General features: G+C 38.6%; 1 protein-coding gene across 3 annotated transcripts in view; it reads right to left on the bottom strand.

The window, feature by feature from the left end:
- The window catches only part of ATP6V1H (ATPase H+ transporting V1 subunit H), a 152,798-nt gene that overhangs the window by 121,277 nt on the left and 16,265 nt on the right, over positions 1–15,256 (bottom strand). Inside the window, exons 5-7 of one of the 3 annotated variants that reach the window (XM_044245595.1) lie at positions 8,383–8,496; positions 7,237–7,341; positions 3,793–3,846 (exon numbers count right to left, since the gene is read on the bottom strand). In XM_044245595.1, coding sequence (XP_044101530.1) covers positions 3,793–3,846; positions 7,237–7,341; positions 8,383–8,496 — 273 coding nt within the window. The remainder of the gene's footprint in view (positions 1–3,792; positions 3,847–7,236; positions 7,342–8,382; positions 8,497–15,256) is intronic. The other 2 variants (XM_044245597.1, XM_044245596.1) reach the window with 2 other exon arrangements.

The raw sequence follows: 15,256 nt of genomic DNA, 5'->3' as shown, positions 1-15,256 counted from the left end.
AAGGTGGCTGCGTTATGGACGCTGGGGAGCCTATGTGAGTGCTGTGAAGTGTGTAAACCTGGTGATCCACAGACCTGTACCCCTGGGGCTAATAATACATTACAAGTTAATTTAAAATTTTACAAAAAGAAAAGCCAGTCATAGACAACCACCACACTCCACGCTTTACTTTTATGAAATGGCCAGAAGAGACAGAAAGAGAAAGAGAGACAGGAGACCAGTGGTTGCCAGTTGGAAGTGGGGAGCAGGAATGAGGAATAACTGTTAATGTGTACAGGGTTGTCTTTCTGAGGTGTTAAAAATGTTATAAAATTAGATTGTGATAATAGCTGCACAACTCTGTAACTATACTAAAACCTACTGAACTGCAAATGAATGGATTTTATGGTGCGTGACATATATTTTGATTTAAAAAAACTTATAATTTAAAAAACTAAACAAAATTGAAAATTTATTTCCTCACTTGCCACCTTTCCAAGTCCTCAATAGCCACACAGTGGCTACAATAATGGAAAGTTCCAACATCATGGGAAGTCCTGATGGACAGAACTGCTCCAGAACATTAAAATGCAAGAAGAAATAATAAGGAGAACCTGGCAACTTCATCAACTTTACATACTATCAATGAAACTATGTTTATCTAGTAGTAACTAATGCCAAACTGTATCCACAACAAAATAGCCAGAGATCAGGACACAGTCAGATGGGGAATCACGTTGGTTCTTCCTACACAAGTTTAAGTGAAGCTGGACAGAAGAAAAAGAAAAGAAACAAACAAGAAATTCCCAGATTCTTTCTAAATGCTGCAAAGCCTCTGAGAGATCACCGTATTCATCTTCTTATCAGGGGATCAGCACTAATCAATGTTCACAGCTGTGCAGTTTTCTCAGAAGACTTGAGTACTCACATTAGACAGGAAAGAACTGAGCAGCTTAAGGCAAGTGTGTTAAGATTTGGTATCATTTATTATTTTCATCTCCAGGCAAAGACAACATAATGCCTGCTAAGGGAAGTCTACTTATATAACCTCACTTAAATAAAAACGTTTTTAATGATCCACTCATAACTTACAATGATGCTTCCGTGACCATTTTAAAGGTAAGACTGTTGAATGATTCTTATTTCACAATTTGCTGTATAAAACTTGTGTCTGTTTTACACTGACATCAAGTGGCAATATCGTGTAATACAACTTCCCAAACTGCTTTTCTTTTTTCTTTTTCTTTTTTTTTAAGATTTTATTTATTTATTTGACAGAGAGAGATCACAAGTAGGCAGAGAGGCACAAGTAGGCAGAGAGTCCTAAAGAAATTGTGCTAAGTGAAAGAAGACAGTCTAAGTCAGGAAATGACAGATGCTGCTGGCAAGAATACGAGAACAGAGAACCCTCCTACACTGTTGGTGGAAATGCAGATAGAGAGGAGGAAGCAGGCTCCCTGCTGAGCAGAGAGCCCTATGTGGGGCTTGATCCCAGGATCCTGAGATCATGACCTGAGCAGAAGGCAGAGGCTTAACCCACTGAGTCACCCAGGCGCCCCCCCCAAACTGCTATTCTATGCTCTTAGAAAACTGAAAGGGATTTTTAAAATATAATACCAATATTTTTACATGTCTGAGCAGGCTATGCAACTTGAAGAATGCCTAAAGACCTAACTGCAACTTCTATTGCCTCAAAAGGAATTCTCTTGGCAAACAATTCCTTGCTTTGGGGTTTTTGCCACTCATTAATTGAATGACTTCACAAAAACTGGTATTGCCATTCTGTGCAGCCTCACTGCTCACATCTATACAATGTGGCTTACAGTAAGACCTAAGTCAAGAGAGGAAGTATGAATATTTCAAGGAAATGTAAATGTAAATGAATAAACCTGTGCCGAGCACATAGCAAGAGCTCAATATTAGTTACCAATTCAGATTCCCCTATTAAATCCTATCAGAGCAGAAGCTACTATGTTACGCTCAACTTATCAAAAAGTCTGCTTTCCAAGTAGATAGCCATCGGAAAAAGTAAGAACCTTCAGGACGAGACAGCAAGTATGTTTAAAGTTTGAAGGGTATGAAAGGGAAGAAGGTCAAAAATCGAAGGTCAGGGCACCTGGGTGGCTCAGTGGGTTAAAGCCTCTGCCTTCAGCTCAGGTCATGATCCCAGCGTCCTGGGATCGAGCCCCGCATCGGGTTCTCTGCTCGGCAGTGAGCCTGCTTCCTCCTCTCTCTCTGCCTGCCTCCCTGCCTACTTGTGAGCTCTCTCTCTCTCTCTGTCAAATAAATAAATAAATAAAATCTTTAAAAAAAAAAAAATCGAAGGTCATCTTTTCCTTACCCACTATTACCTCTGATGCTAATTCTGCTTGGGATGTATGTGTAGGAATCTACCAGGTAAACCACTTTGACTAATGTATGCCAATTCAATTAATTAGTTTTATTTTTCGAATACACTGGACAGCAAAGAACATCATGTTCATGTTTTTCAGAAAAGAACATTACTCATTATGTAAGCTTTAATAATTTAGAAACACGTTAATCACTCAAGTTTATAAGATACATAATTCTTTAAACACCTTTTTAAAAATTTATCAATAACTCCAAAACATGAATTAAATAATTTTTCAGAATTTCAAACCCATAAAAACTCAAGTCATGAAATAAAAGATTCTCAATTTAAACATGTGCTTATGACTGAATATCTAGACTTCCAACCTATCACCTCATTACCCCACTCTGATCCCAAGATTGTTCATGTAGTTCTACACCTTGTTCTGATTCCTCTTCAGAAGGTTAACAGCCATTTTCTGGCCTAACACACTATTTGTCAAGTCCTTCAATACCTGCCCCAAGAGAAGCCCTGCTCTTGGCTTTGAAAATGGGTTCTGCTGTCGCCTCCAGTGTCAGAGCACACAAACAGATATATTCCATGCTGATTACAGAAGTACTGTTAATTAATATGGATATGAAATGGCTCCTACACAGCTTTATTAGGTCTACCACAGGCGGGTGGGAGACACCACCCTCTGAAGATGCCTTCCAGTTTCCCAGAGATATTTCCCACTAATGAAGATAGATGCACCTCACCTACATTTCTAACTTTCTTTTTTCCCTCTCTTATTCTCAATTAGCTCTAATCATGCCAACCCTTACTTGTCCAAACTTACTGCCAGTTCTTGAAGTATTCAAAATATAACAAAGATAAACTGCTCCCAAATGGGGAAGATAAGTCCAACCAAGAAGGAAACTTGGGGAGACGTGATTAATTTTAACCTTTACCCTTTTGGCTCTACAAAAATGTGGGGAGAGTTTGGCCAAAAAAAAGGGCTGGTAGGGGTTCTGCCCAACATATACCCCACATAAAGCCTTGAACAACACTGTGCAAGTAACGAGCTTTATACCATCAGGAAACTGAAATGTTTCCAACTCCTTGACACACTGTTCACATATCTGTTAAGCAGATGTTGGATAGGTTATCAAACAATGAAAGCATGAAGAGAGTAAGTAACTTTATGATTTTTCACTCCAGCTGTACATCTGAATTCAGACTCTTGCCTTGATTCTCAGGTCTAAGATAAAGGGACCTGAAAAGAAGAGCAACAGGGAAGAGCAAGTCTCCTGTCTAACAACAGACCATAAATATTTATATATACATAAATATAGAGTTTTTATAATACTATTAATCTAACTGAAGGTTAATATGGATTTACATTTGGGGAACTAGTAAACATCTTTAAAATTTTAAATGACTCAAAATAACTTATATTCATGGTGTTAGGAGGCCAGTGAATTAAGAAGGAATATACTTACATCACTTGAAGAGACTGTTCCTGTTTCAACAGCGACACCGCTACCACGCAGTTTCTATTACGAAATAAATAACTTATTACTTAGTTTTGTTTTTAATTTTATCCTAATTTATCAGCTTATGAAAGGGAGCTAAGCAAATTTTATAATTTTTTTTCCTAATCCTACTTAATGGAGTATCATCAACTAATAAAAAGCATGGGGATGACACAAAATATTCTAAATATTACAGTCTTCAGACAACTTAATTAAAAATGGAACAATAATAAACTGAATACTAAGCTCCACTAAATTTCTTAAGTGAAGCTGGTACAAATTTCCAAGTCTCAGAATTTACTTACTGAATTGTTTTTCAAGTAAGAGGACCATCTTAAACTGAACCATCTACAATATATTATGTGGCAAAGCTTTTAAAATAGATGTCTAGTAATGGGAAGATTCTACACAGAACTTAGATTATCAACAGCAATCCTAGCAAGTTAAAATGACAATCAGAACTTCACATGTTATATAATGTCTAAATGATATATAAAAATGACTGAAGAAAAGTTAAGGTAGAAAGCCAAAGGTTGAATGTACAAGAGAAAAGTAGTAATGAATTTCTGAAAGGAAATTTTTATTTAGTTTTATTCAAACTGATTTTATTTACTATCTACTAATTGCCAGGCATGAGGCCACCTGCAACCCATAGAGAATGCTTAAACTACCAAAAAAGAAAAAGCTCTTAAATGTCACTATAAAGTCAACAAAATATCCAAACTTGCAACTAATTTGGACATTTGAAAGTTTATTTCTATTAAAATTATGAAATTGTGGTTCTTTTTATGAGGGAGAAAACACTAACAATAAAGAAAAAGAGATCTAGTGCCATCACGTGACATTTAAGCAAAACAGCAAACAGAATGCCAAATAATCCTAGGTTTCATTCCTTAAACAAGAAGTCTGTAATTTGTCCTGATAGAAAGCTATGGAATAAGTGTCTGCCCACAGCAAAAGAGACAGTGCAATTCAGATCCTAGCAGAAGCAGTGACCAGACTCTGAGAGGCAAAGCCAGAAGGGGCCTAAGCACCCTGAAGAGTCACTTTGTAGCAGGACTTGGGGAAGCGGAGCGTGAGTCTGGCGCCTTAGACCACTCGGCCATCCTGACACCCCTTGTAGCAGGACTTGGAAAGCAGAAACACTGAACCAGAACTACTTAAAGCCAAAGACTTGATAATAAGAAGAATGCACCAACTTAAAGCCAAAGACTTGATGATAAGAAGAATGCACCAGAAAGATAAAGAAAAGGTCTTTTAAAGCATTTATCTAATACCAAGAAGCCCTGTTCTAATAAAGACTGTTCTAGACACTGAAATATTTTGCTTCCACTAGTGATGATAAAGGTATTTCCCCCAATTCTTGGACACAGTTATAACCATAGTTCATCATTCCAAAAGTAATAAATCATCTGCAAGGCACAATATAAATGTTATTCTCGTGAGGGAAAATCTAAGATAAACAACCCAAAATGTTAGTGGCAAGCTACAGTATACATTCTTTCCTACCAATTTTCATTTTATGAATCCAGTTACAACACAGCCTCACTACCATTACCATAAAGCTAATGCTAAAACAGACTGAAGTTGTTCAAATGAAGAACTAATTTCAAAAAAGAAAAAAGGGGGGGAAGGATAAGCATTCTGACCCTATATGATACACACCTAGAAATTTAAAAGCTCATCTTCACACACCCATTTTTCATGTTCTAAGTATGTTTTTTAAATACTTCACAAATTTAGTAAAATCCACAAATTTGTGGCTCTTGTAAAAATACCTTTGAAAACTAAGCCATGGGTGCCTAGGTGTCTCAAGTCAGTTAAGCATCCAGCTCTTGGTTTCAACTCGGATTGTAGGATCAAGTTCTGCAACAGGCTCCAGCTCAACAGAGTTTGCTTCTCAACAGAGTCTGCTTCTCCTCTCCTTCTCCTTCTGCCCCTCCCCCTGCTCTCAAGTTCTCTTTCTCTAAAATAAAAAAATCTTAAAAAAAAAAAAAAACCTAAGCCATACAGACCGTTAAAATTTATGCTATTGACATAAAAATTAGTAATGTTCAATACACTCCAAAATATCCCTATTCAAATATAAAGGACAATTAGATTTCCCCAAAAAGGCAAGCAACAATAAAACAAAAAGTAAACCCAAGTAAATGTCATGGTGTCTCTCCTATGTCTCAAATTAAAATCTATTATAATGTCACCTGAAATCTGAATTACAAAAATTTATTTCGAATAGACATTTATTTGTAATCGAACACTATTACAATGCACTAAGTACCTATATTATTTTCCTGGTCCCATTCCTCACATAAGACATTCCCACACCAAAATCTCATTCTCTTTTATGCTTTCTCCCCCAGAATACTCCTTCATTTCACTCCTTCATTTCATACTCCCACCTTCATTTCACTCCCTTTCTGAGATCACTCCCAGTTCCCCCTTACCACTAATATTAGTCACTGGAAGCCTAAAAGAAAGAACCACTGAGCAACCATAAGTGTCCTACCTTTTGCCTGTCTCAGGGAACCATGCAGACAAAAACAGAAAACCTGTCATTTTCCCCATCATTTAACCACCAAGTTATTTTCTTCATGGAGAAGTAGAGCTAGAGAGGTCTGAAAGCAACCAAGATGACCACTAAGCAGGCTTCATGTTTAACCTTAGGACCAAATGTTCTAAGTGACAGTAAAACCTGGGGAGGTGCCACTGTGCAATGGTTACCTCGCAGCTGTACCCAGCAGCTCCAGGCTTACCTGGGGGCACCTGGAAGCCTGGTATGGACTCTTGAGAAAGACCAGAATAACTGGATTGATTTATCAATGATCTGTGTAATGTGCTGTCTGTAAAACTCCCCTGACAGCGCCCAGAGATAGTTTGTTTACTGGTTTAACAAGTCAGACAGCTTGGCCTGGTTTTGTGACCAGAAGGACATAAACGATCCCACTAGAAACTTACGAAGAGCTCTCCCCAAACCCAAGATTTCCTGCACAAATCCTGAAAGTTCAGAGTCTCCAAGGCAGACATGGGAGCTGCACCTGAAGTCTCTCAGTCTGAAGCTTGCCTACACTCTGTAACCTGCTATACTGTTTCCTCTTTCCTTCTTACAAGCCTTACGTGAGTATGCTGTCTGGAATGTGCAACTCCGTGAGCTTGGCAGCCACCCGAAGGAAGAGACTCCTTGCCCACTGAAAAGCATGAAAGGAAAATCCCAAGTGGCAGAAGACAGAAAGGTATGAGTTGAAGCTAGTCAATGAAAGAAAAAGTGAAGCATACTACCATACCTGAGAGTAGTCTGACTTACTTATCAAGTTCAAAACGGCATAATTTTAATGTAACTTTTTTGTAATTTCACTAATAGCTGAATATGGGTGTCACATTCCCTTCAAAGATACTAAAAAAAGTGTCTTTTACCTGTGAACTCAGCTGAGTTTTTATCCAATTGAAATAGTAATTTAAGTCACTGCCTTCCATTAGTTCCTTCCCCCAAGCTGCTAACTTTGCAATAATTCTTGCTGCCTGAAAAATAAGAAATGTATTTGAATACTACATTGGTTGATTCTAAAATCACATCATATACCTTTAAAAGCAGGACTCACAACCACTTTGCTGTGATTTTTTTTTCAATATTCAACTCCTTCCAAATAAGTTTGTATTTCATTTTTAAAAATATATTTTGCAATACAGTCAAAATGTATTTTTAAATAGTTCCTTTCACATGCTCAAAAATGTTTTACTAACAGCGGTTCTTGATTTGAAAAGTTTAAAGACATCTACTGAAATGAACAGCCTCAGGAGCTCCACTACTGCAGCCCACTCCACGCTGGAAATAGAAAAGGCTTGTACAAAGATTTACTCTCTCAACTCTCCTCTCATACCTTCTCTATACTCCATAAAAGACTGTTCAGTGTTACGGCTTCCAAAGATAGTCTTTCAGGGTAAGTTTAAAACAGAAGTGTGTTTAAGATATTAATAGAACAAGTAATTACTAAATTAAAATAAAAATTAAGCACAGTGGCTACTTCTAAACAAAATTTTACTTCTATAGCAAAACATAGGTTAATCCTATCACAATCTAAAGCTCTTTTTGCATGCAATCTAGCAAAGACTTTGATGCTAATGAACTCTACAAAAAATCTACAAAACTTTAACTGTATCAAAGCAACTCCATCTCCTCTGTCTTCCCAATATCCCCACATTACTAACCATCAATAAGGAAACACTGCTTTGAAAAATTAACATTACAGGGGCGCCTGGGTGGTTCAGTGGGTTAAGCCGCTGCCTTCGGCTCGGGTCAAGATCTCGGGGTCCTGGGATCGAGCTCCGCATCGGGCTCTCTGCTCAGCCTCAGCAGGGAGCCTGCTTCCTCCTCTCTCTCTCTGCCTGCCTCTCTGCCTACTTGTGATCTCTGTCAAATAAATAAATAAAATCTTTAAAAAAAAAAAAAGAAAAAGTAACATTACAGCCTTTACTCCTCTGGGAACTGGGACATTACCAAGTCATAAACAGCCCACATGTGTTTCTTCCCCAAATCAGAAATTTGATCAATTCAAAATTTACCATATGAACAGTAAAGAGATCCTGCCGATTCAACATTGGCAGAAAGTAGGACCAGGCAGTGTTCTTGCTGCGTTTAGCATAGTCAAAGAAAATACTAACCCGCTGGTGATTTTCCTAAAAAAGAAAAAAAATATCATTAATCGGAATGCATTATACTACTGTGCACTGCTTCTCAACCTTTCATTCTGTGTCCCATCAGTCAGTGTGATTTTCTTCCTCCAGTTGTTATTATGGGTCCAGGGTGATGAGGGGGGGCAGGCAAACGTACTTTAAAAATAAAATGACCTTTGGGAAGGGCCTAGGTGGCTCAGTCAGTTAAGCACCTGACTCTTGATTTTGGCTCAGGTCATAATCTCAGGGTTGAGATCGAGCCCTACGTTGGGCTCCATACTCAGTGAGGAGTCTGCTTGAGATTCTCTCTCTCCCCCTCCCCACCAGCACAAGCACATGCACAGGTGCATGCTCTCTCTCCTTCTCTAATAAACAAATAAAACTTTAAAAATATAAAATAAACCATGAGAGACTATGGACTCTGAAAAACAATCTGAGGGTTTTGAAGGGACGGGGGGGTGGGTGGTTGGGGGAACCAGGTGGTGGGTATTGGAGAGGGCACGGAGTGTATGGAGCACTGGATATGGTGCAAAAACAATGAATACTGTTACGCTGAAAATAAATTTAAAAAATTAAAAATATATATACATAAAATAAAATAAAATCACCTTTAATTATTGTGATTAGCTTTAAGTCAGGTGAGCCAAGCTAGCAGATCTCAACCCTGCAGGATGTAGCAATCTAAATTACATTTAATCTGAGCCTGCACCTCTGACCTACCCTTCCCAATGTTTTTTCCACTCAAATAAAATCAGGTTACTCCTAAATATTATGATAGAAAAATCAGGGCAAATAAAGATATCAAAAAAACAGCATATAACACTAGCAGAAAGACAGAGGATTTGAAAAACAATTAATTCTTAGCTCAAAACAAGCATACTCTACCTCTCACCTAAATTTTACCTGCATTTCACTGGCTCAAATATACTTTCTGATTCACTAAATGAATATAGTTCTAAGTAGCAGCTTTGGTAAAAGCACAAAAAAAAACCCCACATAAACAATAATTTTTCAGATCAACATTTAATTCTTTTTAAATATATTGTTTTTAATCTTGGTCTGCTAACAGGTACCTATTTGAGGAAGAGACTAACATCTCTAAGTAATGAATCATTTATTATTCAAAATAACAATTGCAAGTTACGATGATTTTATCAAGGACTCAAAATTTGGATAGGTCATCATTTACTCCATTGGTGTGTTATTTCCCAAGTTAAAACTGTAATATCATTGCACATAACTGAACAAAGTAGACTACATACAGAAAGAACAGAAAATATTTTTGCATTTTAAATAAGTTTAAAATTCATCTCCCTTGAGGTGTCTGGGTGATTCAGTCAATTAAGTCTCTGACTCTTGGGGTGCCTGAGTGGCTCAGTCATTAAGCGTCTGCCTTCAGCTCAGGTCATAATCTCAGAGTCCGGGGATCAAGCCCCACATTGAGCTCCCCGCTTAGTGGGAAGCCTGCTTCTCCCACTTCCCCTATTTGCATTCTCTCCCTCGCTCTGTCTCTGTCAAATAAATAAATAAAAACTTATTTAAGAAAACTCTCTGATTCTTGATTTCAGCTCAGGTCGATTTCAGAGTTGTGAGATCGAACCCCACATGGTGCTCCCCACTCAGCAGGGATTCTGCTTGAGATTCTCTCTCTCCCTCCCCCTCTACCCCGTCCCCTGCTCTCTCTTGCTCACTCTCTCAAGTAAGTAAATAAAATCTTTCTTTTAAAGATTTTATTAATTTATTTGACGCAGAGAGATCACAAATAGGCAGAGAGGCAGGCGGGGTGGGGAGGGGAAAGCAGGCTCCCTGCTGAGCAGGACTCGATCCCAGGACCCTGAGATCATGACCTTAGCTGAAAGAAGAAGCTTAACCCACTGAGCCATCCAGATGCCCAGTAAATAAAATCTTTAAAAAAAATTCATCTTTCTTGACTTTTAGTCAAGAAAGAGGTTTTGTGGTTTCAATTCCTGCTTAAAAACGTATCTTACAGAGGAGGAGTTAAGATGGCAGAGCAGCAGGGCACTCTAAGCTAGCCTCATGGCTCAAACACAGCTGAATCAACCAAATCATTTTGATCTGAGGATTAAGAAAATCTGCACAACTTAACTTTTTTTTAAGATTTTATTTATTTATTTGAGAGAGTACAAGAGAGAGCATGAGGCAGGGGGTGGAGGGAGAGGGAGAAACAGGCTCCTTAGCTGAGCAGGGAACCTGATGCAGGGCTCCAAACCAGGACCCTGGGATCAGGACCTGAGCCCAAGGCAGACGCTTCATCAACAAAGCCACCCAGGTGCCCCCAGGACTCTGTGATTTAGACTATTTTAGAAATGGAAACTATAACTGAAGGAAACACAAACACTAAATTTGGGGATATTTAAAGACCAACCCTACCAATTTTCTCTCCTCCCTATCAATACCCTCTTTGCTGATTCCCTTGGTAATGGATTTAAGGCTCCCAACCCTTGAGACTGGGGTTTTAAGGTTCTGTCATTTTAAACTGTATTGAATAGGGCACCTGGGTGGCTCAGTGGGTTAAGCCGCTGCCTTCGGCTAAGGTCATGATCTCAGGGTCCTGGGATCGAGGCCCACATCAAGCTCTCTGCTCAGCAGGGAGCCTGCTTCCTCCTCTCTCTCTGCCTGCCTCTCTGCCTGCTTGTGATCTCGCTCTGTCAAATAAATAAATAAAATCTTTAAAAAAAAATAAACTGTATTAAATAACTTATAACTAGTTACAAATAATTTGGTGGGAGGTAGCTCCTACACCCTCTTCAGTTGTAGAACTCTTCAGACAGAACATGGCTGATGCAAAGTTCAAAGACATGAAGTAGGGGAGAGAAAAGCCATGGTGCCCTGAAAGGGAGGCAGCCCTTTTGGTGCAGGGAAGTCAGGGAGAGTGACAGCAGGGGATCAAGCAGCACGTAGGGTTCACAAAAGATGCTGCAGTGTGGGGAACTCCTGGGTTGCACTAAGAGAGAACACTCCCCATCCTGAGTACACTTGGAAGAGGCTATCTATTAACTCTAAAGAGTAAAGGCCCACCAAGCAACACTCATCAGGCAGAGATGTGTACACAGAGGACAGAAAACCTGGTCTTCAGCTTTTCCTGGGGCACAACAGACTCCAACCACCCTGCATAAGCCCTGAGACTGCTTTTCTGGGACAGAATGGAACAAGGTGTACCAGGAGGCTCTCTACTATGGGGTAAGGGAGAGGGTCTGAGTCTTGCCTGGCCCTTTAAGATTTGGAGTTTTGAATCCCAGTCCCTGGTCAGAGCTAAAACACAGAACCATGATGCCAGGCATGCCCAAGCACAGACAGGTTGAGGGCAGGGGTCTGACAAAAGCCAGGGACACACAAGGAAAGACTGTTCGCTATACTGTGAGGACTTCGTAAACAACAGGGTGAGTTCCCCTTCTGGGGGACAAGAGGGTAGAGTAGCACCATTTTTCCAAACATATACACTCACACGCACCCAGCCCACCAGCACCATAGGACTTCAGAGAGAAACACAGTGCCTCCAGTGGAGGCTGGAGTCCCCTACACCAAACCCACACCCCTGCACCCAGCAAGGGCATCCTTACAATGGCAAATATGACTGTGAGCCAGCCCAGCAGGCTTCTCCCTCAGAAGACTAACACAGGCCCCCGTGTGTGACAAGCCTACCAATCACAGAGTGCTCAAAAGAATCAGCTTCAGTTCTGGTGGAACGAGAACAAGGCTTTCTTTTTATTTATTTATTTATTTATTTTTACTTACTTACTTTACTTTTTATTTTTTATTTAATTTTTTATTCATTTTCTTTTTTTCTTTTTTCTTTGATATCAGGTTTAGGTTTTTTTGTTCATTTGTTGGTTTGTTTCTTTCCTTTTATCATTTTTTGGATCAGGTTTTTTTCTTTTTCTTTTTCTTTTCTTTATTCCTTCTTTCTTATTCCTGAGAATCAGGCTTATGGTTTCTATTTGTCTGGTTGCTTTTTTGTTCCTTTTCTTTTCTCTGTTCTTGAATCAAAGTTTTTTTTTTTAAACCAGACTTAAACAAATCAAAGCACACTTAGTTAAAGGTCCAAGCAGGAGGAACTCTACAGAGTACTGACCTGTGGTATAGAGCTACCAAAAGACAACATCAGAGTCCACACAGCATATACCAAAATCACCCATATACCCCCTTAAGCTCCAGGCCCTAGACAGTGTATTACCCCTTTCTAATACAGTATTACTCTCATGAGCAGGAAGCATAACAAGCTTTCATAATATGCAAAAGACAGAAACCTAGACATAATGACAAGATGTAGGAATTCTCCCCAAAAGAAAGATCAAGAAGAAATCACAGCCAGGGAATTGCTCAAAACAGATATTATCAATATATCCGAACAAGAATTTAGAACAACAGTCATAAGGATACTAGCAGGGTTTGAAAGAAGCATAGAAGACACCAGAAAAACCCTGGCTGCAGAGATAAAAGACCTAAAAACCAGTCAGGCAGAAATAAAGGCTATCACTGAGATACAGAACCAACTGGATGTAATCACAATGAGGATGGAAGAAGCAGAGGATCAAATAGATAATACAGAAGATAAAATTAAGGAAAATAATGAAGATGAAAAGAAGAGGGAAAGAAAACTATTAGATCAAAAATATAGACTTCAGGAACTCAGAGATTCCTCAAAGCACAGTTCACATCTGTATCTGTACATCTACATCTGTATCACAGGAGTCCCAGAAGAACAAGAAAAAGGGATAGAAGGTTTATTTGAATGAACCACGGCTGAGAACTTCCCTAATCTGGGGAAGGAAATAGTCATTCAAGTTGAAAGAGGCACAGAGAACTCCCCTCAAAAACCAACAAAAACAGGTCAACACCAAGATACAGCATAGTAAAACTTGCAAAATACAAAGATAAAGAGAGAATTCTGGAAATCAGTTAGGGACAGAAGGTCCTTATAACCGACAAAGTTGAACACATAAGGTTAGCAGAGACCTATCCACGGAAATCTGGCAGGCCAGAAAGCAGTGGCATGATATATTCAATGTGCTGAATGGGAAAAGTATGCAGCCAAGAATACTCTACCTAGCAAGGCTATCATTCACAATAGGAGAAATACAGAGTTTTCCAAGATAAGTAAAAACTAAAGAAGTTCATGAACACTAAAGCAGCTCTGGAAATATTAAAGGGAGCCCTTTGAGTGGACAAGAGAGACCAAAAGCAACAAAGACTAGAAAGGAACAGACAAAATCCACAGGAATAGAAACTTTACAGGTGGCACTAATTTTATATCAACCAATAACTGCTCTGAATGTAAAATGACTCAGTGCTCCAATCAAAAGATACAGGGTATCAGAATGGATAAAAAAAAAAAACAAGGCCTATCAAAATACTGCTTACAAGAGATCTCATTTTAGACCCAAAGACACCTCCAGGTGAAAGTGAAAGGGTGAACAACAATCTATCATGCTAATGAATATCAAGAGAAAGCTGGGCTAGTCATACTTTTAGCAGACAAACTAGATTTTTAAATCAAAGACTGTACCAAGAGATGAAGAAGAGCACTATATCATAATAAATCCATCAAGAAGGTCTAACAATAGTAAATATTTATCCCCTACTTGTGAACAGCTAAATACAGAAATAAATTAGTAACAAACATAAAGAAACTCACTGATAACAATATAATAATACTAGGGTACTTTAACACCCCACTCACAGGAATGGACAGATCATCTAAGCAGAAAATCAACAAGGAATCTATCTATGGCTTTCAATGACACACTGGACAAGATAGACTGAACAGATATACTCAAGGCATTTCATTCTACAGCAGCAGAATACACATTCTTCTTGAGTGCACGTGGAACATTCTCCAGGACAGATCACATACTGGGTCACAGATGAGGCCTCAACCGGTACAAACAGATTGAGATAATGCCATGCATATTTTCAGATCACAACTCTGTGAAACTTGAAGTTCAACCACAAGAAAAATTTTGGTAAGACTACAAATACATAGAGGTTAAAGAATAACCTACTAAAGAATGAATGGTTAACCAGAAAATTAAAGAAGAAATTTTTTTAAAAACCCACATGGAAGCAAATGAAAATGAAAACACAACAGTCCTAAAGCTTTGGGACATAACAAAGGCAGTCATAAGAGAAAAGTATATATAGCAATAAAGGCCTTCCTCAAAAAGCAAGAAAAGTCTCAAATACACAACTTAACTTTACAACTAAAGGAGCAGGAAAAAAGAACAGGAAATAAAGCCTAAAACCAGCAGAAGAAGGGAAATAATTAAGATGAAAGCAGAAACCATGGATACAGGAATCAGAAAAACAGTAGAACAGATCAACGAAACCAGAAGCTAGTTCTTTGAAAGAATTAACAAAATTGATAAACCCACAGCCTGACTTACCAAAAGAGAAGAGAAAGGACCCAAATAAATAAAATAACAAATGAGAGAGGAGAGAGATCACAACCAATCGCAGAGAAATGCAAACAATTGTAAGAGAATATTATGAGCAATAATATGCAAACAAATTAGGCAATCTGGGGAAAAAAAATGGATAAATTCCTAGAAGAAATAGAAAATTTGAACAGACCATTAACCAGCAAAGAAATTGAATCAATAATCAAAATTCCCCCCCAAAAAACAAGAGTCCAGGATCGGATGGCTTCCCAGGGAAATTCTATCAAACAATTAAATATGAATTAATACCTATTCTTCTGAGGCTAGCCCAAAAAACAGAAGTGGAAGGAAAACTTCCAAACTCC

The sequence above is a fragment of the Neovison vison genome, chromosome 4 (assembly GCF_020171115.1).
Source record: "Neovison vison isolate M4711 chromosome 4, ASM_NN_V1, whole genome shotgun sequence".
Taxonomy (NCBI): domain Eukaryota; kingdom Metazoa; phylum Chordata; class Mammalia; order Carnivora; family Mustelidae; genus Neogale; species Neogale vison.
The sequence above is the reverse complement of the archived record's forward strand: the minus strand, read 5'-3'. Positions and strand labels throughout refer to the sequence as shown.